Raw genomic sequence first — 25,965 nt, forward strand, 5'->3', positions numbered from 1 at the left:
TATTCCTTTGTTTTTGTTTTTTTTTTCCTCAGCTGTCACCAATTTTAAATAGTCATAAAGCCACTGTTAATGCAGTTCAAGATGAACTTTAGTGGAAATTACTGTCAGTATTTGCGTTAGTGTGTAGTCAGTTTGCGGCAGAAACATAACTTAAGAAGGGGCCAAGTGGAAAGTTACCTCTGTTGTGATGCATGTTGCTATGACATAGAACTTCAGAGCGTTGTGCGTTCATCTCATTTTTTAATTAAATGTCAGGATCTCAGTTCTGAAGATCAAAATGATTCTTCCTTTCAAGTTCCATTAGAAAGGGGACAGAGCATTTGTTTGTGTTTTTTCTCTATGAGATAAGGCTCCCTTTTCATCTAAATGTTAAGACTTTTCATCTCTGACTTTGAAGACACAAATAAAAAGCAGCAGATGAAACCGTTTGGATGTAAGGAGATTTTTGATCAGACAGTTGTTGAAATCGCTGGGAGGGAGGGGATAGCTACACTTCAGAATATTGTATGTAGGATCTACTTGGTTGTGGTTTGATTTTAAGATGGAAGAAATTTAATACTTCGAAGATGATATTTTCTTAGCAGCTAGAACTTTAAGTAAGGATAGTGTTAGAAACGTCTTAACCCATCAAGTCTGCTTGCTGAAGTCTAATCAAGTGTGTGAACTCTTCACATCAGTGGATGGGAATGGGCAAGATCTAGCTTATGCTAGATGTACTTCCCGTGAGAGGAAGGGAAATATCGCTGGCAAAACCCAAAGAGGAAGGTTTTGCTGTGGAAGAAGAAGAGGGGACAGCAACTCTGCCACTTGCCACTTTCCTTTCAACCTAAGTATCTGTTGCTATGGAAACCCCGGAGCCTAATGCTGGAGCAACGAGGATAGTCCCCCTATGTCCCTATACAGGGGAGCGACTGGACACCCCCAGCCCACTTCCCGCTGCCCACCCGAGCTCATGACCGTTTTCTCCTTCGGGAGCGTTGATGAGCGGTCGCTGCTCTCCGCCCTGAATGTGCACGGACCGAGGCAAAAGGGATGGCGATGGGGCCAAGGCGTGCTGTGGGCAGACCTCTGCCCGGTCCCAACTCCAGTCCAATCCAGCCCGGCTGCTCCCGGTGCCGGGACCGCTTGTTTATCTCTGACCGCTTCTACCGGGAGCCACTTTGGGCAGATATCCACAGAGGGGCGCTGAAGCACGTTTTAATGCAGCAAAAAATAAATGAATTAATACAAAAATAGTAGGAGATAAGATTTACCGGATTTTTTTTTTTTTTTTTTAAAGCGGCAATAATAACATCCAAAAACTCGCAGCCTCCCTTTCCCAGTCACCGTGCAGAGGCAGGGGAAAGAAAAAGAGGAAACGAAGAGAAAGGGACTGGTGGCAGAGACCTGTGGGCACGGCTTTGGGGCAGACCAGGGCAGGGGAGTGCACCGAGGCGGTTTAGCTCTCCTTTCCCCTGCTCCCTTCCCTGCAAGCTGCTCTGTGTTCCCGGCTCCCTCCAGCTGCTGGTCCCTCCTCCCCACCCTTTACCTTCCCCACCTTTCTTTTTCCCTCACCATCAGGTGTGTCTGTTGCACTTTTTCTTTTTTTCTTTTTTTTTTTTTCCCTTTTTTTTTTTTTTTTAAAGTTGTTTCCCTGGGAAAGAAAAAAAAAAAAAAAAAAAAGAGGAAGAATAAAAAGCAGGTGCCGTAAAGGAGCTGTCTGTAGAAGAGCCCTCCCTCATCAGATGAACAACGTGCTTTGAATGAGGCTTCCCAGCCTCTTCCACTCGTCTCACACACGCTGTCACTCTGCCTCTCGCTTTGCACACTGTTGGTATGCAACCTCGGAGGCGACTGCTCCGCCGCCCGAACCCGGGGAGCTGCTGACAGCCAGCCATTGAGCCAGCTCCCCCTCCCGTGGGTTTTTTTTTTCCCTCCTTTTGCAAACACACACGCACACCCCCAAAGCATATTTAACGCTGATCCACTCAGGCGCCATTATCGGGGTTACGTCTGGGAGTGTTTTGGTTCTCTCTCTCTTTTTTTTTTTTTTCCTTTCTTTTCTTTCTTTTTCCTAACACTGGATGGTGCAGCATTCCCGTGGCCTGTGGTGTTTCGGCTCGACTGCGTTTTGTTATTCGTTTCTCTCCTCTCCCCACAGCGCTCCCCCTCTCCCTGCTCTCCCGATCCCCCCCGATCTCTCCGGGCACTAAGGAGGAGCCCGCGCTCTCTCTGCCACTGATGTGGGACTGAGCCTCCCCCGCGTGTAGCATGCTGTAGCCAAAAAGGAAGAGAGGAGGGGGAAAAGAAGAGAAAGAGGGAGAAGCAGCTCTCTTTCCCTCCCTCCCCCTCGCTTCCCGCGGATTGACTTCATGGCTTCGCTATACCAACGCTTCAGTGGGAAGATCAACACCTCCCGCTCCTTCCCCGTCCCCCCCGAAGCCAGTCACCTCCTGGGTGCACAGTGCAGCGAGGAGGACGGCTCTGCTGGCAAGACCCCGCGTCCTTTGCAACAGGAAGGCAGCCGGCCCCGCTTTCAGTACCAGCCGCGAAGTGACTGCGAGGAGGAGGATGTAAGCGCCAAGTCGCTCGCGTTCGGCTCCGTTCGGTTTCGGGTGTCCCCATCTGGTGTGTGTGTGTGTGTGTGTGTGTGTGTGTGTAACCCTTTAGGTTTGCTGAGGTGTCCTCTCTCCCAAGCCGGTCTCTGTGCTTCTCTTCTTCCCCTGAAGTGCTGAGAATGGAACGGGATGGGGCCAGAACAGGGCTCACCCTCCCTGTGCTGCCCCCTTCTCTCTCTCTTGTGTGAAGTGGGGCTGGGGGCCACGAGGTCAGCACGTTTGAAAACAGTGAGAGTGAGTTCCGGCCATCTCCTTCTCATCGAGCTGACACTTTCCTTCTTTCCTTTCCTTTTTTTTTCTTTTTATTCTTCCCCCCCCCCCCCCCCTTTTTTTTTCTTTTTTTTAAAGTACTTACTCCATTTTTTACCCTTTATCACTCTCCCAGGACAGAAGTCTTTACCTTGTTCCTCCCTCCCTTCCTCCTTTCCCATCAGCCTACCTCCGCCTCCAGCAGCCTAGCCTCGGGGAAACTTTTTAACCCCTTTGTAGCCATCTCTGGAGCTCTCCCCTTTCCCTTCTCGCTGCCCCCACATGAGCCCCCGCAGGAAGAAGCAAACTTCGGTTGTGCACTTTCCGCTCCCGCTCTACCTCAAGAGCAAAGGCTTCAAAGGGTGCATCTGCATATCACCTTAGTAACCAGTGACTCATTCAGGCTGCTACTGTGCCTGATGGAGTTAAACTTGCTCCGGTCTGTTGCACCTAGTTCTCCCCTGAGGGTAAAGAGAATTTAGGGAGCAGGGAAGAGCAGGCGTCAGTCACTCTAGGTGGCTCCCTGAAGCTGGTGTAGCTCATGTGGTGGTAGGTTTGCAGAAAATGTTTGGGGTATTTTGCCACTATGGAAGCACACAGAAGGAGATGCAGATGTCCACAGTTGGGAATAATGCTTGTGTCAGTTGCAAATACTTCTTGTATGAGCAGGACTTTGTGGCAAGCTCCAGCTCTGGCTCTGTGAGCATTCCCAGGAAAGGCACTGTCTCAAGCTGAAGTAGCACCCGTGGCTCACTGGGAGGAGAGAACTGTGCTTGCAGGGAAACTTCCATGGTTCGTCCATTAAGTATCTGTCCACTTTCCCACCCCTTTATTAAAACTTTTGTTCTCTGAAGAGCAAGTGCACTTTTACCAGTGAAAAGACAAATTGGCCTTAACCGCATAGGAATGATTGCTGCTCTGATAGCACTGACAGTAATGGGAAAAAAGAATTTAGTTTTCCTTGTGAGCCATTAATCGGTGACATTCTTGGCACTTCTGTTCCATGGCCTTGGCTGTGTGAAACCCGTCTCATTTTCAGGGCACGGGAACCCACCGTGGCCCTTCCTAGCGTAGCAGGAGATGTGCGGCCCTTCCTGGCAACAAGCTGGGCTCTAGGTGTCGCTGCGAGCCAGCTGAGTGTTGCCGCCAGGGCTGGGCTCAGACACATTTTCCTCGTTATTTGACTGTTTTAATTTTGCTTTCCTGAGTTTGGAGACAGCAGATGTCTGGACCTGCGTCTCTGATCGCCAGAAGTGCTGAACCAAGAAGGAAAGGATGCAGTTTAGCAAATGCGAGTGATTTGTACTGACAGGCTCCCAAATAATATTTAGAACAATAGTATTAAACTACTACAAGGGTAAAAGGGGAGTTGCTTTTCCTTCCCCCCCTCCCCCCTGCCCGCCCCCATCCCGTTATTTATTTATTTATTTATTTATTTTCCCTACAGGTTTGGAAGTGATTGGAGAGCACTGTTGTGTAATATGATATGTACAGGGATAAGTGCTTGCCTAGGAGTTCTCCACCATGAAATGCAAAAGAGATGGTCAGAAACAGATTTGGGGTGACATGCAAACAGATATGAGAAACTCTTGTGGATTACATTTTAAGGAGGCAACATGTCCGAGAATGTTCAGTAGATCAGGTTGGGCAGTTCAAAAGTACTCCCATGCAGCAGAATCTGGGCAGCTTAGGTTGAGTGTTTCGGGTCGGAAGGTTGCAGAGGGGACAATGTGAGTGGACATGGCCTTAGCGTGTGCTGCAGGAACGGGGTTCCCTGTGGGAAAACAAAGGAAGGATGGGACAGGGAACGGGGCTGTCCATGGTGCTGAATTCGAACCGTCCCGGCGCAAGAGAGCTGTCCGCGGTCCTGAACCTGCTGGTGCTGACACCTGTGTGGTCACGGCAGAGAGAAGGGTTTCTCTCCCGCTCCCGATGGCAGCAGGCAGGATTCTCTTCTTCCCTGGAAGAAGCCGAGTAATGTAAACACCGAACATGAAATCTCCAAGGGAAGGGGAAATGCAGGGCAGGTACTGCGGAAGGACTGTGGGAGAAGTGCAAAGAGGGCAGTCACTTTTTGCAGGTACTAGGAGCATGTGATGTTGCTTATCATGGGAGAGGGTTTAACAAGACGGCATAGGCAATTTCTTTCTATGGTTGTTGAACTTCAGATTTCAGTTTTACACAAAAATAATAATGGCACATTCACGTTGTTGTTCATCCTTAAAGATTTTTTTAGTAGAAGGACTCATAGGTTAGAAATACAGAAAGTTTTGTTGCTTGGCCACACTTGAAAATACCAAAACAAACCAGAGAACTACACTGTTCTGTTCTTAACATTGTTGATTATTGTGATTAATAATCAGAAGATGACTGAGATTGTTTCATGCATTACTAATGACAACTTTCCACATTGAAATGTGTGTGCAACATTCTGTACTCTCTATTTAAGCACCAACAAAAACCTTAATGCAGTGCAAAAGATAGAATCTTGCCTTGAAGGTCACAGTACTGTTAGTAAGCATTTTGTCTACTGAAAATACCACTAGTGGAAAAATACTAGACAAAACCTACATGTAAGTAAAGAGGAAACAGTAATTATACATATAAGATAATTATAATAATACAAAATATACAAATATATATATGAAATAATCATAGTATGACATATGCTAACTTTGCTTTACAGCACCATTAAGATGGGCATGAAAACTTAGTTTTTGCAGTATGAAAGTATGGCAGTGCATATAAGCCACATTCTTCAGTATTTTCACTAGATTTTACAGTATTTCAAATCATATTAGGCGTGTGAGAAAAAATATACAGTGGACCTAACATATAAACAAAAACTGTGTTAATAATTGTGCTTTTTAAAGGTTAAGTATTAGTCTGATCAGAAAACCAGGTTATCAATGGTGAACTACATAGGCCCTGTATGAATAACTCCCCCCCCAGAACAAACAAACAAAGAAAATCCAACAACAAAAACATTTCCTGGCTGGCTTTGTGGCAGTATTGATACTGAAATTAATTATTGCAAAAGCGGTAGATGAAATTATGATATTATTTTTATTTTGTTCAGCTATAGATGTACTTTTTCACTACCTCTGTTTAGGTATGTGGGATGTCTCTGAAGAGTATGTAAAACTTACTATGGTAACATAGTACTAGAATATTAAGCATTTTGGTAACGTTATTTTCCTTTTACATTGATAAGCTTAATGTGTGCCACGTTATATAGTGGAAAGGATTTTATCCTAGAAGTTGACTTGAGATTTTGTTCCCATAAAATAGAGCTTTTTCATTTTTTCCAAGCTTATTCTTCTTTGGCAACACAGTGATTAATGAGTTTAATTTTTGCAGGCAACTGCCAGGAGGTGCTGAGTAAGATGTATCATGCTGATTGTGTATAACTCTGCTCCTTTTAATTATTGGGATGATAACAATGCATTAATCAAGTACATATGAAATTCAGCACTTTTCTCTCACACAGAATATTGATCTATTTTATAGGGCGCTGACTATAAAATGATGATTACGAAAGTTCTTTTTAAATTAAATTTTGTAATTTACTTGATAAGTTATGTGTTAAGAATATGAAACTCTTCACTGGAACATAAAACTTTCATGTATAAAAACCCATATGCTCCATTCTTACATGTCAGTTACTTAGCCAAAACTCCTACTGGATTTAATGGGAGATTTAACCATAAATAAAAGCAGCTGAACTTACTGAACAAAATATTAGTGTGGTTATTCTTTCTATTACTCGATTTTGAATAATTCTTAATTTCTTGCATTTGCTTAAAGCTACATTTGATCATATACTACACTTTACTAATTCTCAGATTGATTATTCAGACTGATTCACATTGAGAAGTTTTTCCATTCGCATATAAACAGTGATAATTTTGAAATGCTTCAGTAAAACTGTTTCCTGCTAGCATAAATTAAGGATTAAGTGTATCAAATATCAGTTGTTAATGGAATGAGTCTAAGAAAGTATCACAGCTATTAGTATAAAAAATTGTAACTTGGTATGTCAGACTTACTGATGCAGGTAATTGAAAGTGTTAATTTTCCATTCATAATTTGTCTGATATGAAGAGGTATTGTTTTCTGAAAATGTGTGTCAAGGACAGTGTTTCAGAAAGTTTGAGTGCTGAGTAGCAGACAACAGGCATTTTTGTCTTTTCCCAAAGAGATGAGAGATTTGATTTAATGGAAAGTTTGACAGGACTGCAGGAATTATACCATTATGCTGAAATAGTTTGAGTGGTACCCAAAAGTCTTGTCTACAGAAGTGAGCTACTGTGTTTATTTACAGAAACCACTGTTGTTTAAGTCTGCAAGAGTCTCTTGTTCTGCCTCTACTTGGTGCTTTTTTCTTTTTTTTTTTTTTAATGCTAAACTCAATTACCAGCAGCCACTAAGATTTGAAGGGCTAAGATTTGTCTTTTCAAAGGAAATGGAGTTGGGCCCATCTGGCATTTTGTAAGCTCATCTTTTGAAATTAATAAAAATTCCAACCTACTCCCCCAGAGAGAAATTGTTATAAGCCTTAAAAGCATGTGTGTGTGTTATATATATATATATATATATATATATGGGCTTTTTGGCTTATTTGTGTTCTTTAATTTGCATGGAAGCTTGTCATATATATTTTCAGTCATTAGTAGACACTGATTTGGAAGTTACATGATATTTATATTTTGTAGGTTAGCTATATTTATAATTAAACCATCTCTACGATATTCATTACTAGTTTTAAATTAGGTTCCATTACTGCAAGCCTTGCTAGCCATGATGACAAAGATGATGCATGCACTAAAAAGAAATTGTCAGAGAGAATGTATTTTGAAGTATTCTTGATTAATTGTGTGAACAGGTTGAATCATCTATCTGATAGTAGTGAACTGTGCAGTAAGTTGGGATGCCTCATTTAGAGTACATAGCTCACGTTATTTCTCTTGAGTTAGTAGAAATTGGGACAAGCACAGCATAAAGACACTGAGCTCAGAGTCACAGCAGCTGGTGTGGTTTTCCAAAGGGCTTTCCAAGATACGTGGTGAAAAGAGCCAAAAACGTGTGCTGTTCTCCCTTCCTTTGCATGTTTTGTTTTCAGAAAAGGCAAGAACAGTTGTAGTTCTTAGGGTGTTCATCCAAGCTTTAAAAACGCTCTTTGGGAGTCAGAAGATTTTGTAGCTTTAAATGAAAACATTTAAATTCGTGTGGGGTAATAACTTTATGCTTGTCATCTTTCAAATAATTCTTCTTGAAGAGTCACTAACTTCAAATTGATTTTACTGGGATTTTTGCATCGTTAGTGGAACGATTCCCAGGCCGCTGCAGTGATGTACGTGCATTTTTATTCCATGACCAAGGGGTGGCAGTGTGTCTTGACTACGCTGTTCCTATAGAGCTGTTGGCATCTCTTTGCTTTTATAGTACAGTACCAGCCAATCACTTCCTTACGTAGTCATGCCTACACGGTAGAGTTATTTTCAATTCCTCATTGGTTTCTTTAGGTTTGATTGACTTGCTGAAAAATTAGCAACTCTCTCTTTCACGATCAGGGAGCAATGCTTGTTTTCAAAGCTCAGAAAAAAAGTGATTTAGCAACGGTCCCGAATTGAAGTAGCGATTTAGCAATGATTTAGCAGTGGTCCCAAATTTGAAGTATAGGGGAAAGAAGGGAGAAACAAATCTTCCTTTCTGGGGAAATGCTTGGCTCTTTTCTTCTAAAGGAAAATGAAAAACAGCCTTTTCTGAAAGCGTCTTGCATTCAAATTCAGCTGTGTATCTGTGTACATTACACACAGTACACGTAGATTATACAAGTTTGTAAATCCTGTTTCTTTTAAAACTGGTTCATGATGAAATCCAAATATAGATACTAGATATAGAGCTCTTCACAACTTTTCCACCTGTAGAGCATTTAGAAACTTTCATTTTCTCCGTTCAATGTTTATTTCTCATCTTTTCAGCAGTTCAGGTTAGAAATCTTCCATACTTTAGTTTGTTAAAATAGCTCTTGAATGTCTTACTGAAGATGACAGCAAAGAGTAATATAGCAAGTTCCCTGGAACTTAAAAACTAAGTAGATCCAGACAGACATGAGAGGAGGGTGATAGTCCTACATGTTGCAAGTAGTTGGTTAAAGCAAAGACAATCAAATATGCGTGGTGGTAGTGTTAAAAAAGGCCAATATTGTGAATCTCTGCTGAGAAATCTTTACAGATTTCCATTGAGCATATTTTCAAATTGCTTAGCACTTGCATAGTGTAAATTATTTTCCTCTAAGCAGGGTGCTTGCTAATGTAGCTCTGCTATTACATAGACTATTCTACCAAGTGTTGTCTCTGTGCCTTTTAAAACTGTATTTAACATTATTATCTTCACTTTGCAGATGGAAAGTCTGAGACTGAGTTGACATGTTGCCTCAGAGACGGTGTGTCTCAGCTCAACAGCAGTGACAGCTTGCTGTGGTTCAGCCCTGTGAGCCGTTGCAATTTCTGATCCTGGGCTTTACGGTCTTTAAGAAATAGTTTCAGTTATCACTAAAGATGTCCTTACAGGTGTCACACTAATTGCAAAGTCTTGCACAGTTTTGTGTCTAGCCATCATTAGGAGCTTTCATGAAACATTTCACATCTCTGATATTTTCCTCTAGCTGTTCTAGGTTTTGGATGCTTTCTTTGACAGGAAGATGATATAAAGCATCAAAAAGGAAGGATGGGAGTATCTTAATATTTCCATTATGTAATACTTGGGCAGAGGCATGAGGGTGTTTCTTCTAGATTTGTCAAAATCATGAGCTCCAGGATTTCAAATAGATTTCATTCTAGGCAGACCTCAAAAGCAAATGCAAATTTCTTTCCAAGCTTGCTATCTTGGACATGCAGAGACAAGTGAAATGGGAAAGCTGCAGGGGGAAGTGCCCAGTAACCTTAGTTCTAGTTATGCCACAGTCATTAATTTTATTGTGTTTATGACAAAAGTATGTGTTTGTTATTTTTCATTGAAATGAGCTTCAATTCTCCGTAAGAGAAAGTAGCTATAGTATTTTAGTCAGAGGGGAAATGAAACCCACAGCGACTGAGCAATTACAGATGTTATTGTAGTCTCCAAGCTGTAGATCTGAAGATACTTGGTGAGTGAAGCCAGCAGCAGGTTTACTCAGGATCCCTATGCCTGCTGCTTTCCTCCCATTCTGGCAGAGATAATAATGCCCAGCATATGGGCAGCAGCAGGAGGCCCTTTACTGCTTGTTTGCCCTTCTCAAGGGTATAACCAGTGGTTTGCAGAGTCCAGCTGTGTAGAGCTTGTGTCTGTAGAGATGAACTCAAGTGTTCTGCAGTGCTTCTTGCTACTGTGGAGTAAAAAAGGACCTATGTCTGTAAGGCCAGCTTCTGGAAAGAGTGTGGACCATTGTCAGTAGCAAAACAGACATTGGTATCTGTGCCAGGGTGGACAAGCAATCTGATAGCTACTTTTTAGTAGGATGGTATGGGATGTGACTCTAGGGTCTGTAGCTCTTCCCACTTACTCCCAACACTCTCTAGTGCCTTAACAGCAACAGAAACTGTAAGCACAGCTCAGCATTTCCTCTGTTCTCCACCTCAGCCCTCCCTCTGCCTGTTCATCATCACAGAAGTAGAAGTCAGTTTTGTTTGCAGTGCCAGGATGCTGCGAGCCAGTTCTTATTCCCCATTTATCAGGTGTCTGCTGGGCAACTTTATCTCTCTGTTCTGGTGCCAAAAGATGATCTCCCAGCACAGGCTCAGATGACTCCTCTCCAGCTGCTTTGCAGTGACCTGCCCTCTAGCACTGCAAAATGCAAGTCTCATTTGCTGCTTGTCTCTCCTGGACTCCTCCTGGGGCAGGCGAGTCAAGTTATCTCATATTCCAGAGGAACACGAGGAGCCTTGAGCAGAGAGGAAGGAGAATGTTGGCATCTGCTTTAAGTAGTGCTTGACCCCTCGCATAAGAAAGTGATTGACCTAAGATAAGTTTATTGCATACACAGCTCTGAGATTTGCACAGATTGTTCATGGGATTATGCTTCATGTGACTGTAGAATCCTTTATTTGTTTGTCATTTATTGCTAAATCCTTCCTCATGTTTCTGGGTAATCTGTATAAAATGTGGTTTGACTTTGGTTTTGTTTTTCCTATTTCTTTTAGATGCTGGAAAAATAAAGGTAGTATTTAAAAGACATCTATCACAATGTTGATAAGAATTGCTGTAGAAATCAACAATGCTGTTGCCATAGATACACAAGTGATTTATAGTGAAGCAAAGATTTCCACTTTTACTAGTCTTGATGCTAGGCATAATGAATGCAAGTTGACACAGATAATCTCTTTGTTCTATATGATTTTATTTTAGCATTTGTAATTCCTGATACTGAGGGGGCATCTGTAGAAAACACTGAAGTTATTGCAGTGTTTCACAATGATGCCTCTAATAAAGTGGGGATGCTGAATAGCTGCTTCCTTCTACTGTGAACTGCAGCACAAACAGGACTTGTCAAAACACATACAGTGATTCATTGCAAACAAGACTAATTAATAAGGACTGACATAACCAATGTTTTGGATCACAGGAACACAATCTATTTTGCTTGCCTTGTTTACTCTCTGTGTTTGAGTTCTGCATACTTGGAAGAGGCTTGTTTTGGTTAAGGAGTAGATTTCACTGATCTCTGAGTACGTTCCTAAACTTTCTGTTTGAGGTGGCATGGATCATTGGAATGGCTATTAGGGAGATCTTGCCATTCTTAGGTCTGCCTGCTGAATGAATTTCAGCTAGTTATTTATCCCTGTGGGGCAGGATCTGCATCTGTTGAATACCATAAAGAAACCAAGATCTTGACTTCATTCATGTCTTCATTGTGGTAGTAAAGAATTAAATAATTTCTGCTGCTGGCCTGAAGCTTTGGGCTGAAAAGAACCCATCATAACATGAGATTATTAAAAATTAGCAGTGTGATCATTAATTCTGACAGTGGCAACATTTGTGGGAGCATTGCAAATAAACAATCCAGGCCTGATTTTGCTTGTTTACGGTGGGCTAGAGGTCTCTCTCATTATAATGTCTCACAAGCAATGCCAGAAGCTGATAATCACTATAATACACTTTTTTCTTTTAGCTAAGAAAAGCTAATAAGCATCTGTAGTTTTGAAAATGTCAGATTGAGCCAAAGTGTATGCAATTAAATAAGGATAATGTGGCAGATAATAAGAAGATACATGATACTGGATGAGCAGTTATCATACTATTGTGCTTTGGCTGCTAAAGTGCTGTGTGTCATATAAAAGAAAGCAGATGTTGGTTGAGGGAAAACATGTCAGAGATGGAAATGTAAGCTAATGTGATGAAGTGACAAGGTTAGCCCTGGGGGAGTATCAACATGCACGTTAGGCTCTTGATAGAAGGGCTGTCTGGGTTAAAAGTCGTGTCCATGGGCTGGTGGGAAAGGCTGCTCAGGAAAAAGTATGGAAAGGAAGATGGGTAGAAGGATGTTATTTATAGTAGCCATCTCTAAAGATTCTTTATTTCTGTTGTCAAAGACTCTCTGTCTTATGTGTGTGTTATCTGGGCTATTCCATCTCCTGTAGCATGTTACAACTTCTCTGAGATAAATTCCTTGCCCAAAAGCAGGTACTGCAGTGATACACTGATGAAGAGTCTGAATGTGAATTTTCAGGCAATGTCCTCTGCTTAATTTGCCACTGGGGAAACAGCGAGACAGACTCCAAAAGCAAGAGAAAACAGCAAAAGGATGAAAACCAGACAAGGGAGGGAAAGGAGAAAAAGGAAAGCTATGTACAGATCTGGGCTACAGCTCTGAATCAGGACTTACCTTGTATGGAAAAAAGAAATTTTACTTAAAACTTTTTTTTTCCCCCCTATATTTCTTTATTGTATCTGAGACAAAATATTCTGTTTTCCCTTTGATCCTATTTAGCTTAAGCTAGGAACTGACTCCATGCAGAGGGCAGGTGCTCCCTTGCCTGGGTGAAAGATTCTTTGTTTCATAGGTTTGTTTTTCCTGAAATGTCTTTCTCACCTTTATCCTACCATTATTGAAGTATTCTGATTTCTCCAGAGAGAGGACACTGGAAGTCATTGCTTCCACATTTTTCTTCCATAATAACTTCTACTTTCTTTCTTGTTATTTGCTCTTGTATTTAGAATACACTGCATATTTTGTATTGTTACAAAATATTTGACACAAGCTAATTATGTATAGTTCTCACCCTATTTCCTTTTGCAGTTCTTTGTCTTTAGGAAGGTATTCTGTAAGCTTTTAATTAGTGACCAATTATGTAATGTTATAGCTGCAATCTCATAATTTTCATTGTGAAATATTTGCATGGCAGATAATAAATTTAGAGCATATTCTAGCACTTACAAAACAGTCCCCACTTCCTTTCTACATCAGAATATGTCTCTTTTTATATAGCTTCTACCCAGATTAATAGTGCTCGTATCACAGGGTTGTACAGAAGCGTGAGTTTAGGCATGTGGTTGATGCATACATTTGGAAAAGGACCCATTGAAAATCTCCTTATATCTTCAGGCCTTCACATATGGATGGGAGCTTCCCATTCTATCACCATTCAGTGCAGTCTGCATTGCTACACTTGTGTGACATGATTGTAGATAGGTGTCTTTTCAGACTGTTTTCATCTTTCTTGACCCTTCACTATTAAGTATGGCTGCTCCTCTGTAATTCAAAAGCACATTTTCTATACCTCTTTCTTGTTGCGTTCAGTCATTCTGATAGACTCTGTCTAGGTCTATCAATGTCAGTTTGCAAGAACGGAGTTCTCATGGCATGAGATTGGATCAGGTTTCTGGTAAAAGTGGTTACAGAAAGAATGATTCACTGTCAGTAAGCGTTTGAGCTCAGTATGGGTTGAAATTCTCTTCCTGTGAAGGTGAAGGGAAGTTGCTCAGCACATTCACGGGATGCAAACTCAGAGGTTATGTAAGTGTGGCCAAAAGGATTATTTCTGTGGGTGTTGTTTTGTTACCACAATTCAGTCTATAGCAAATGATGTGCTTCCCAATAAGCTGTTCCTCTCCAGGTGGAAGGGCAAGCCTGGTTTTAGAGAAGAGGGAGAGGGGAAGAAATCAGCCCTCTGGTCTCTTGTTGGATTATAAGGACTTCAGTCTTCCACAGACACCAGGATGCTTATAGAGATTGTCCAACTTTGTATGGCTCTCTCCTCTTTGGAGGAGCAAGAAAGAAATTCTCCCTGGTACTAAAAATAGAAGGTTAAGAACAAGGTTAAAACCAGTTTAATCTCACCATGTAAATCTATATGTGAAATCCCTTGAGTTACAACTGTGTTCCTGTCTGTGCTGAAGTTCTTCTGAAACTGGGCTTCTGGCAGATAGCACAACACAAGTGGAGTGGAAAGACATGTGAGAATGCCATAGTCAGCTTTTTAAGTGTGCAACTCAGTATGAAATGCAGAGAGCAGCAGTGTGAATCAGAGGTTTGAATTTGCTCTGGAAGTTCCACAAAAGGCTCCTCTTTTGCTAAAGACAGACTGTGCCAGTCCAACCCAAAAAGCTGTAATTTAATTTGAAAGTAATGTTCCTCATTCCTTTCGCCTGGTTTTGATTGGTGATGAGCCATAGAATTTCTCTGTGGTCCACTAGAGTTCAACAGATGAGAATTTCCTAACTCTACAAGATGATTAAAAGCACTCTGAATGCACGTTATCAGCAGGGCTTCTGTGAGACGACTCAATCAGTGGGCTCTGGGTGCCTTTATGAAAGGTTTGCTGAGCATTGTTGGAATGTAAGATTGCTGAGATAGATATGAACTGCAGGATACAATAATGAAATACAAGGCTTTATGTTTAAAGTAACTTAATGAATGATAGCATGCATGTAACAGAGATTTTCCCAGTTTGCCACACTGCCATGTAGATGAATTGTTAGAAGTATCAAAGTCTCTAGCAGTGATAATGAGAGCTGTGTGGCTGATTTTGGCAGCAGCTCACTCTCTGTTTTTCTTTATCCCACTGCCTTGGACAGCACTGGAAAAGAAAAAAAGCAGATCAGTTTTACATCTACTGTCTGTATCTCCTCCAGAAAACTCATCTCTTCTAGCATGCTGTATCATAAAGCAAAAACTGAATCCACTTTCATCAAATGCTTGTGAGTGATGAACTGTTGCAGGGCCATTGTGTTCTGTTCAAGGCATTTCTGCAAACAGAAGAGGAATGATTGATGGACTCATTGCAAAATAAATGTTGGGCATTAGGGGCTGCCTTTCCTTTCTCCTTCTTCCCCCTTTCATACAAGCTGGCCATGACTTTCCAAACAGACAGTGTTGCTACTTCTATTTTATTTTTTCTGCTCCAGTTGCTTGCATGAATAATAGGCAGGGGTTTGCTAAGTTGAGAATGAGCTACTGGATTTCTGGAAACTCAGCCTTTTGACATCTTTTTGGATACTCAAAATTTCTAAGATACAATGAGGAAACGTGGCTGCTACTTTTAGTTGAATTGTTTATTCCTGGCTGAGAGTTTGTTGCTAAACCTTCTGAAGAAAACTTAGAATAAACACTGCCATAGTTATTGCTTACTTTGTTCCCAGTGGATCTTGGAGCATTTCAGCAAGGTACAGCCCTAAACTTACTCCTTATAGGAGTGACATAATCTTCCAAGAACCCAAGTGGAAATGACCGTGCTTGCTAAGAGGCAAAAAGTTGCTAGGTTTGTTTTTTTTTTTTTTTTAGTCATTTTAGTTAGTTAGTTAGTTTGTTTTTAATTAAAGGATCCTCTTATCAAAGCAGGAGATTTGAATTTTCTATGACTTGGTCTCTCCCCTTTGCTGCTAATGGTGGAAACGAAGAACCTCTCCATCCCGAGGATATCTGTATAGGAGAAACTTTCATTGTCAGATCCAAGCATTCACAGCATTTTTCTTGCTCAGCTTCAATAATCACTGCTTCTCATTTATTCAGGTCAATGGGCCCTTTGCCAGAGGGAAAGTACAGTTTTTTAAGATGAAGGATAGTATTGGAATAAGAACAGATGGCTGTAATCTGGCCATAAATTCATTTAGACTGGAAATGAGAGATTTCTAAGATCTTGAGCATTGAAGTATTGGAAGAGCCTTCCAGTAAGACTAGGCAAAGATAAGTCATATCTGGCTTTACAGTGGATCTCAATAACTCTATTTATATGGTATGCTTGTTTTTGGAAGCAGAAAAAACCATGCTATCCTGTTTTACAACAAAATCCACTGTATTTTTCCATAAAACCAGTGGAGAAATCCTTTCCTCCATTTGGGTGGCAGGAACTTCAGTTTTAATCATGCAGGCTAAATATCTTTTAGGATAATCTTTTGAAGGGTTAAAGGTTATTATTACACAAAATATTTGTGAAAAAATACTGCAGTAAAATGTGTTATCCAGGGCTGATGCCATTTTTAAGGTTACTTGGTCAAGCTTGTTAAAGAGTCCCTGAACTGCTGCATAGGTGTACCAGGTATATTTATGGAATTCTTGCTACCTCCCCAGCAAGCCAAACAGTTTTACTCTTCAAGATCTACTCTTAAAAGATCTGTCACTGCACTGTCTACAGTACATCTTACATGGCTTTTAGTTGCAGATGATCTGCATGGGCAAATATAATTTAGTGTGGTTATCTTTCTCTCATTGTTGTAAATTTGTACGTTCTTGTTCCTCTGAAGTGCTTTGCTCTAGCTTTTCTACGTAGTCTACCAGAGTCCTTCTCGTGGTAGCCTAATCCATGGTAACTTCATCTGTCTCAGTAATGAAGGCAGAAGCCTCTATAGAGCTCTGCTCCGTCTTGACCTCAGTGAATATAGGAGAGATAAGTGAACTGGAAAGGAAGCTGAGGGGAAGGGAAGCAAGTACGTCCACGTGGCTCAGTAGGAATAGCTCTCAAATGTAAGGCTTTGCTCCTCAGCAGCTGGTAGGCCTGAAAAATAGACAAGGAAATGGTACCACACTCACCAGGCTATTCCCATTAGCTTCTTACCCTAATGCTGATATTTTCAAGGTTACAGTGGGCTCAAAATATTGACAATATAGTGATGACGGTGCCTGACTTGTAAGGAACCCTGAACTTCATTGCATCTGGCTCTGAGCACTTTTTAAACTTGACCTATGAGACAGACTTGTTTAAAACGAATATAGCCACTTTTTCAAATAAAATGATGAGAGTCATAGGTATGAAGATATTTAGTGTAACAAGTCTACTCTAATACAGCAAATTTCTTGCCAGTTATTCCAGCACTGGTAAAAGAGAAGGACCTGTTCCCTTTCTGGACCATGCAGGAGTGAAACAGCAGAAGCAATACTTTCTGAAATGACTGAAGAGGGAGAGGTGGTGATGCTGTATCCATGCAATTAGAGGCCAGGGATGCAGATGACAGCTTCCTGTAAGGTGAAGAAGTGGTTTGGGTTCGCAGGACAGTGGGTGCGTTGTGGGAATGGGTGATCTCCAGTTATCTCATCCCAGCAGCAAAAGGAAAGTGTAAGCCAAAGGAAGTGAAAGCTGCCTGATGGAAAGGGACCTTCTCACTGGTGACAGGACAAGGGGAAATGGCCTTAAGTTGAACTAGGGTAAGTTTAGGCCGGATATCAGGAAACACTTCTTTACAGAAAGGGCTGTTAAGCACTGGAATAGGCTCCCCAGGGAGATGATTGAGTCACCATCCCTGGATGTGTTTAAAAACCATTTGGGTGTGGTGCTCAGGGACATGATTTAGCAGAGGGTTGTTTGAATTAGGGTGGTATGGTTGGGTTGTGGTTGGACTCAATGATCTTTAAGGTCTTTTCCAACCTGAGTGATTTTATGATTTTGTATGTGCTGCAAATAAGTAAGGTTGTGGATGCCCCCTCCCTGGAAGCGTTCAAGGCCAGGTTGGATGGGGCTTTGAGAGCCTTGTTTAGTGAGAAGTATCCTTGCCCATAGCAGGGTGGTTGCAACAAGATCATCTCTATGATTCCTTCCAGTCCAAACCAATCTATGATAAGTTCAGCAAATACAAGGGCCAGCAATTAGACAGCTGGCTTCTATTGCTGTATGGCACTTAGTTTTTTAGAAGCTTTTAAAGATACTGGACAGATTTTCTAGAAGATTTTGGTTATGCAATAAAAACCATCTAATGTTGTTTCTACTCTGCTGCGAAGATGGAGCATTCTTATTATACACTATAATCTGACTTGTGCTTTCTATTCTTGATGGTTTTTCTAAGCCGTGGGCTAAAAGACACTGCAGTAGAAATGATTCACACAACTAAATGTACGAACTGCGAAGCCCTGAAACTCCTGCCTTTTTTGTACTTCTCAAGACAGTAAACAAAGAGCAAGCAGTACAGCTTATACTGCTTGAAAGTGCTAGTATACGTCAAACACTCATGATTTCTGTGGTTATTTGAGCTGGAATTTCACATGCCATGAAACACAGAATAGCTCTGAATCAGTGCCCCCCCAGGGCCATGTGTTCCCAAGGGAAGAGCTTGCCTCACATCATGAATGCGTGCACAAGGCCTAATGCAGAACTTTGGGTGAAGAACCAACGTTGCCGCAAGTGCTGCGTTGCACTGGTGCAGTGCCAGCTGTTATCTGCTGCTCATTCATATTAGTCAGAACTAATTTATCTACTGATTTCTCACACGGCTACACTGGTATAGGTGGTTCAGAGCTCCTTTGGATATCTCTGCATGGTATTACAAACACATTAGAGAAATCATCACCATGTCAGGCCCTCAAAAATGCAGGTAATGGCAGCCTTAAGTTACTGGTGAATCCTCTCATTCAGTTCTGTATTGTACTTATTACTCTAGTTTTCCTTTGTGCCTTCTGTTAGTCTTTAATTTAATAATTCCATGTCATTGTGTTTCTTTGCACAGGACGCCTTTTCTCATGCTCACAGGGAGTTGATGAAAAACTCTTTGATATTCCGTTTCCCCTTGTTTTTAGTGTGTGGTCCTAGGCTTTAATCTGTGCACTCTCTTAAGACACTGTTGCACCTCAGTACAGATAGGACATTGAGGTGCTGGAGCAGGTCCAAAGAAGGGCAACAAGGCTTGTGAAGGGCTTGGAGAATGTGCCCTATGAGAAGAGACTGAAGGAACTGGGGCTGTTTAGTCTGGGGAAAAGGAGGCTGAGGGGAGACCTTATTGCTCTCTTTCAATACCTGGTTGAGTCACCATCCCTGGATGTGTTTAAAATCCGTTTAAAATCCCATTTAGCAGAAGGTTGTTAGGATAGTATGGTTAGGTCATGGTTGGACTCAGTGGTCTTTAAGGTCTTTTCCAATCTGAGTGATTCTGTGATTTTGTGATTCATTTCTTTTTTAGTATTTACTGTCACAGATTTTGGATGTGTCTCATATCCTAGTGAACTTGTTTCCATAGGTCAGCTGCTGAACATGAGGAGGGGTGTATTGCTGTTCTACAGAAAAACTGAGGAACGTATGTTGATGTACACAGAATATCTTGATGGGGAGACTGTTTTCATGGGAGCCCATGACACAAGTTTTTTACCTCAGTGACAGTGCTGATGCTCAGCATTTCTACAAATATCCAAAGTCCTCAAGGTGGCCATTCAGAAAGCAAGAAATGCTGTAGCCGTCACTTAGCAACTCAGCATCACAGAATCTGGCTGTATGAGGGGGAAATCATTATGTGTTCAGGGTGTCAGTCCACTTGATTCATCTTGAAACTGTTTTTTCTTTTTGACTGTGTGTGTCAGTGTGGGCCCTGCAGCTACCTTTCTGTGGCTTTCTAATTCCCTCGTGAGTGAAAGGTCTTTGGGGTTGGAGGCCCCTGTGTGCTTAAAGACAAGAAGGGTAAGTCAAGGTTACATTAGACCTTGTGAATTCAATGCAGACCTGAATATTGTGCCATACTTGGTTTTAAAGCAAAAGCTGTGGGAAAAAGTAGTGTCTTCTATTGTGGTAACTGCTAGGTTCTGTGGGTAGGCAGATTTTAAGTGTGTGAGCCCTTCAGATTTGAACCCTTTCCTCTCACTTCAGTTGCCCTGGGTTGTGCAGGAGCAAGCAACATTATCTCTGTTACATCCTAGTAGTCTACTAAAGCAATGTCATCTTAAAAAAAAAAAAAACAAACAGAAAAACATTGTGTGACAACAAATGTAGTCCCTCAGTCATTTATTGTTGGATCAGAAGCAAGAGAATATTACTAGAGATCACTGGACTAAAGGAAAAATAAAAGAGAATATGTTTTTAATTCTCTGTTGGAATCATTCATAATTGGGAAATAAGTTCTTCTATTGTCTATTGTATCATAGCTGACAGGGCACCTTGGAAATAAAGCGACTTGGAAGTCCTGAATTCTTTCCTGATAGCAAAGTATATAGTGTGGTAAGTTCTACCTGACTCATCAGGAAATTCTATCAAGTTTCTCATGAGGAAATTAGATGAACTGCCTCTGACACATCTCTACTATATGTTCCCTGTTTATATGCATCTGCCTATCTCTGTATCATGTTTTAATAAATTATTTTTGGTAGAACCTGTGTTTCTGTTGATTCTCTACTGGACCTGGCACAGAGAGAATGTGGTTCGTGCTGGGATAGTTAGATAAACTTAGCTATTTTCCAAATGAAATGTATTTTTTCTTATTTTTTTAAGCAATTTAATTTCAGTTCTCATAAAACTGGCAAGATTGTTTTGGCTTTATGGATAGATATTCAAGGATAAAATTCCAGGAGTCTCAGCAGTGGAAAACAAACAATTCAGCTGAAAACATAAAGCACAACTATTTTTTTTCATAATCATTCTTGATCTCATGCATTCTCTGCTATAATTTTATATTACTTTAGTTGTTATTGCAGGCATTTTATTTCTATTGTAGCATTTCAAAAGACGTCTGCATTTTGTGTTTTCATTGGGTTTATTCCTGAGAAAGGCTAATTGAAATCTGTCTCCTGTTCATCTTGCTGCTCTGTAGGATATTGCATCTGAGTTACTTTAGGCAGAACTTCAGAGCTGATGTAAACTTAGAGGATTTTCAGACTTTTAATAAAACAGAGATCTGTAGGGTTTTAGCTCCTGGAGGAGTCAACAGGAAGACATGTTCATTGGCGTTTAATGGAAAACCATAGTCGTCCTGCTAAGAGAGAAATGCAGCACCACAGGATTTCTTTTTTTTACTGCTTTGTATGACAAAAAATATGCTTCCAAATTCTCGTAGGCAGATGAAACTTCATGTACCTGGAAAGGAGTAGTTTTGCTGTGTTTTTAGGAAAATTAAATGAAACAAAGGCAGATTTATGAATGAATGCAGAAGAAAATATTTCCGTGTGTACTCAAATATATAAATGTCTTTTGGGAAAAGTATTTACGTAGACTTGACTACAAGACTGAAGTGTGGTCTGTTCTCAAGAAAGCTTCCTAAGGATGAAGTTCCTGAGGCTATTGAGAAGTCTTACTGGAATAAAAAGTTTGCTTTCAGTTCGAGGCCTATAGATATCTTGTAGTTGGCATTCAGAAACACTAAGTGATGGATTTTGGTGTTGTATTTTATGCTCAAATGAACAGTTCTGAACTACTTGGAGAAATAAAATAGATGTATTTCCTATTTGCCATACTTACATTCGCTGAGTCTGATCCTGCTGCATTGCATGAAACTGCAGTTTGGAGTGTGGATTCCAAACCAGCAATGAACCTGTTGCTCTGAAAGTTCCCCCACACATCCTCAGGTCATATGTCAGAAGAACAGGAGTTTGCTGCATTACCTCAGAAGTGAGTGTTTGATGTAGGCAACAGCAGCTTGCTTGCTTCCCTGATGTATCTGAACTACCTTACATTAGCCATGGGCTGAGTATGCACAAAGAAAGCAGCTTCAGTGATGAGAATACACCTAGGTGTTTAAATTATATTAATTATAAATTATATTAATCACTCTGCTTCATTTTTTCACATGAATTTGTCTGTATTTGTTTAGCTTCAGCTTTCAAGTGTTGATCTAGGAGGCTGGAAAACTTTCTATCAATCAAAATATATGGTAGGGGAAGAAACTTGTGCTTTGTAAATACAGCTCTGTGCTAATGCCCCCATTTCTCACTTCTTTATCTATCTTTGCCATTTAATGTCACAAAAAATCCTTTTCTTGCTTCTACAAGGGTTTATAATGGAATTACTGCAGCTGTGGAGATTGAATAGCAACTCCTGTAGGTGCAGTCATGTCTCATAAAAGGCTATTTTGACTGGCTGCCTATTAGGAGTTTAGTTGTGGCAGCTCAAACCTCACTGTGGGCTCCTTATGGCTGTCAGATACAAAAGTTTGTGTTTGCTTGGCTGACCTTGCTGAACCTGCTGCTGGAACTGAACTGCTCTAGGGACCTGGAGCTAGAACAGAGAGAGTGTGTGCTGCAGTCTCCTATTAATGGTTATGAAGATATACAGCGTTTCTTAATTTATTTCTCACAGATCTGTATCTCTTTTTATTAAATTAAAGTTAATTCTTGCTGCCTAGGAGTCAGCACATTGCCTGTTTACTTTCTATTGGAATGATCCGAATGGAAATTCTGTGCAATGGTATTATTGAAGTTTGAATAAACAAGCTCTCCTCTGGCAGTGTGTGTCTGTCAGGAACCAAAGGCTTTAGAATGAATTGTTCTTTAAAACCATGATAAAACATGTTGCAAATAATAAGAATGGGTTGCTTACATGTAAGTGTGGTTACATGAGAGAAGTGAGATCTGCAGAGCTTTGGGATTTAAGTATTTCTGTGGAGGTGACCTGGCTTTCTGCACTTTGGGCACCAAAATAGTGGACTTGTGGCTTGTGTGTGAGATCCCAAATGAAATTTAAGAATAAAAGAAAGAAAAAGGGAGTGAAGAGTGAGTAAGGAAAAGAACTGCCAGTTCTCTTCCCAAAAATACACTGTAGGTATATGATGAAACTCAACAGCATGCTGAAAGAAAAGAAACAGATGCAAAATACGATAGTGGTGGCAAATGGACGAAGGGAATAGCCTGGAAATGTGGGCAGATGAACTTTCAGTAGGAACAACTGCTGATGCAGAAGGAGTGGCAAATGTCTCTGTTTAGAGAGTGGGAAGGCACGTGATAAAATAACATGGAGAAATTTGAGATTGCTCAAATTGGAATGTGTAGATTCTTGAATTCTTGACAGTAGCAACAGGAGAAGGTGATTTGCAGAGAACTGATGCTTCACCAAGGATACCTGAAGGTCCTCAGTACTTGCAACTCCTAATGGTTTTCCTGGTTTACTTTGATGCTTTTCAAATAGGTGTACTTATGCCTTCATAGCATAGCCCTGAGTTTTACTCCACTGGACACAATGGTTTCCTATTAAGTTCTTAACACAGTTAAAGTGATGAGAAGAGAGGTGAAACCAAGGAGGATATCTTCAATCCTTCCAGAGCAGGGTTTTCTCCGCAACATTCTTGTGTTTGTCCAGTTTCACTTTAAATTATGTAAACCACAGGTATCCCTGAAATAGCTTGTTTCATATCTAGAATCTCAATAAGTCTGTCCGTTCACAGAGCAAACCCTTCTGCGTGCCTCCAAGAGCTGTGTGCACTGATTTGGGATGGGCTATGGGCCATGGAGCAAAAATTGCTCATGACTAGCCACAGGGGTTGAGCATGATGAAAAACAGCGGATTGCAGCTTAAAACAAACCAGCTGGCCATGTGCACTGTAATCTTTATCTGTAGGCATTATCAAGTCCCATTCTGTGAGAAGGCCACAGGGGAGATCGGTAGAGCCTAGATTGTAGCTGGTCCACTGTTAATGGAATTACATGTTGTCTGTGGTTTGATGTTATTCTGTTGTTCTCAACTGCTGATTTGCAGACCAATTTACGTAGTAGGGAACTTACTCCTTTTAAGGAGTTGAGTCAATGGAAATCCCCACAGAAGAATTGGACTCAATGTTGATCAGCTGGTGGTAGTGGGACACATAGCTTGTTTTGCAGTTTCAACTGTTTTTTCATCTGGTGCAGTCCTGCACAGCTTTCTTCCCCTCCTGGAAGTGAATGTTAAGCATGGCTGAGCTTTGCCAAAACCTTATCTTTTCTGCTTGCTTGTTGCAACTGGAAACATGCAGTGGAGACACGTGGAACACTGACATCGTGATCTGAATTTCACAACAGCAGCAGGTGGTGTGTCATGTGGCAGGACATGGGTGGGCTGTCCTATTGCACAGACCCCAAACACACAGGCTGAGAGGAGGAACCAGAGCAATGTGTAGGTTGATTCCTCTGTTGCTGCTGCATGGAACAGTTGGAGCAAACGTCTTTGAGCTGAGCGATGCACAACAACAACAGGGAGGAATATAGCAGTTAAGCACTGAAATGGAAGATGTGCAGCATCAATACTGCTGACACCCAGCACCTGTAAACCTGAGCTTCCACAGACTGAGATTTGCTGAGGATAAGCAGAAGGTTAAACAATTCTTAGTCTTCTTAAGGCCCTTTATGATTTGCTTTTATAATTTCAGGCACTGTGCTGCTAAAAAAAAACCCTGATGTTACCAAAGAAATGCCACTCTAAAACATAGCAGAAAGCTGAAGAACAGACAGTCTGGATCAGACCAAAGGTCAAAGTAGTTTAGTTTTCCATCTCTTTGACAATTGTCAATAGTGATTTCCTAGAGAAAGGATATTATATGAGAACAAGCTCCCTATGTGGCTCCCTCGGCATGTCCCTCTGGCAGCCTGTGGCTGAGAACATTACTGTGCCTGAGGTTGTGTCACTAGAATGTTTGTATAAAAACATATAAACATCCTGGGGCAATGAGCTTTACAGTTCAGCTGTCTACTGCTGGTAAGGAAAAGAAATAGAGGCTTTTTGTAAGAAGAGGAGAAAATACTCATTGCTTTGCTGTTCCTGCACACCCAAGCCCTGATATTCCACTTCACTGCCCTCCCACCCTTACAATACAGTCATCACTCCTGCGTTCCCACCTATGAACTGGTTGGCCTGTATTCCATTACTTTTTGAGACATAAGTGGGGTAATTCTTATTTTTTTGGAAAACAGTGAAGTAGTTCCCCTTATATCCTATCCCAATTTATCAAGCAGCAGGGTTTTCCCCTGCAATTTAAACTACTGCTTAAGCAAACTGAGAGAAGCTGGCGCTGAAGGCCTCGTGTCCAAGCAGAGCAATACCAATTTACCAAAATATTCAAAGCAAGAAGTATATTATTTTATGTATTATAGCAGTAAGAAGAAAAGCTTTGCTATTTCCTGCTGGAGTGGAGAGAGAAACCACCAGCAGGGGAAAGGCTTTAAATTAAATGAAGGGAGGTTGAGATTGGATGTTAGGAGGAAATTCTTCACTCAGAGGGCAGTGAGGCATTGGCACAGGCTGCTCAGAGAGGTTGTGGATGCCCCATCCCTACAGGTGCTGATTTGGTGGGGGCAGCCCTGTCTGTGGCAAGGGCCTGGACCTAGATGATCTTTAAGGTTTTCTACAACCTAAGCCATTCTGTGATTCTCCTGATTGATACAGACCAAATTTTGATTTTTGCCTCCCAGGTGAGAATTGTGTAAAACTCAGAATAGGTTTCAAACTGTTACAGAAGTTCTCTGCATTTCAAGAAAAAGAGAGGAAGATAAAAGAGGGGAAAGACACACTGAGAAAGAGAGAGTAAGCAAAGGAGAAATGAATAGATCTGTGTCATTGCTTTGTATCCAAATGGCTTTGCTACCTGGCTGGCATGCTTGTGTACTGTAATGCATTTTTCAGGCTATGTAGTGATTTAAAACCATGCCTGGTATCAGAGACTGGAATGAAAGGAAAAAGCTGTCTGCCTTCTGCCCTGAAATTCACTCCTTTCCTTGGCTACACGCCACTAAAACACAATTAAAATAGTGTGAACAGAATGTGTCAGTGGAATGAAGATCATAGTGTTCCATCAAACATTCTGGTTGTGCCCTTCGGAGACCCTGCGACAGAAGGTAAGCCCTGTGCATGGCTCACATCCCTTGGGTGCCAATGTACAGGTAAAAGGCCTTACAAGCACAGCCAGAAATCTATGGCAGGAGCAGATGAGGAGGCAAAACAAGAATAAAAAGCAAATGACAGAACTGGTGATAAGACAGTTGCAAGTAAACTCTCTC

The 25,965-nt window shown here is 41.2% G+C and overlaps 1 protein-coding gene across 2 annotated transcripts in view; it reads left to right on the plus strand.

Moving 5' to 3' along the window:
• DPP6 (dipeptidyl peptidase like 6) overlaps positions 1–25,965 on the plus strand; it is a 492,473-nt gene that overhangs the window by 122,439 nt on the left and 344,069 nt on the right. Inside the window, exon 1 of one of the 2 annotated variants that reach the window (XM_085227007.1) lies at positions 1,761–2,552. The exons of the other annotated variant lie outside the window; for it this stretch is intronic. Within the exon in view, the coding sequence (XP_085083133.1) occupies positions 2,352–2,552 (201 nt within the window). The 5' untranslated portion in view covers positions 1,761–2,351. Of the gene's footprint in view, positions 1–1,760; positions 2,553–25,965 lie in introns of those variants that run through there. 2 annotated transcript variants of the gene reach the window in all.

Source organism: Meleagris gallopavo, chromosome 6 (assembly GCF_905368555.1).
Source record: "Meleagris gallopavo chromosome 6, MGAL_WU_HG_1.1, whole genome shotgun sequence".
Lineage (NCBI taxonomy): Eukaryota > Metazoa > Chordata > Aves > Galliformes > Phasianidae > Meleagris > Meleagris gallopavo.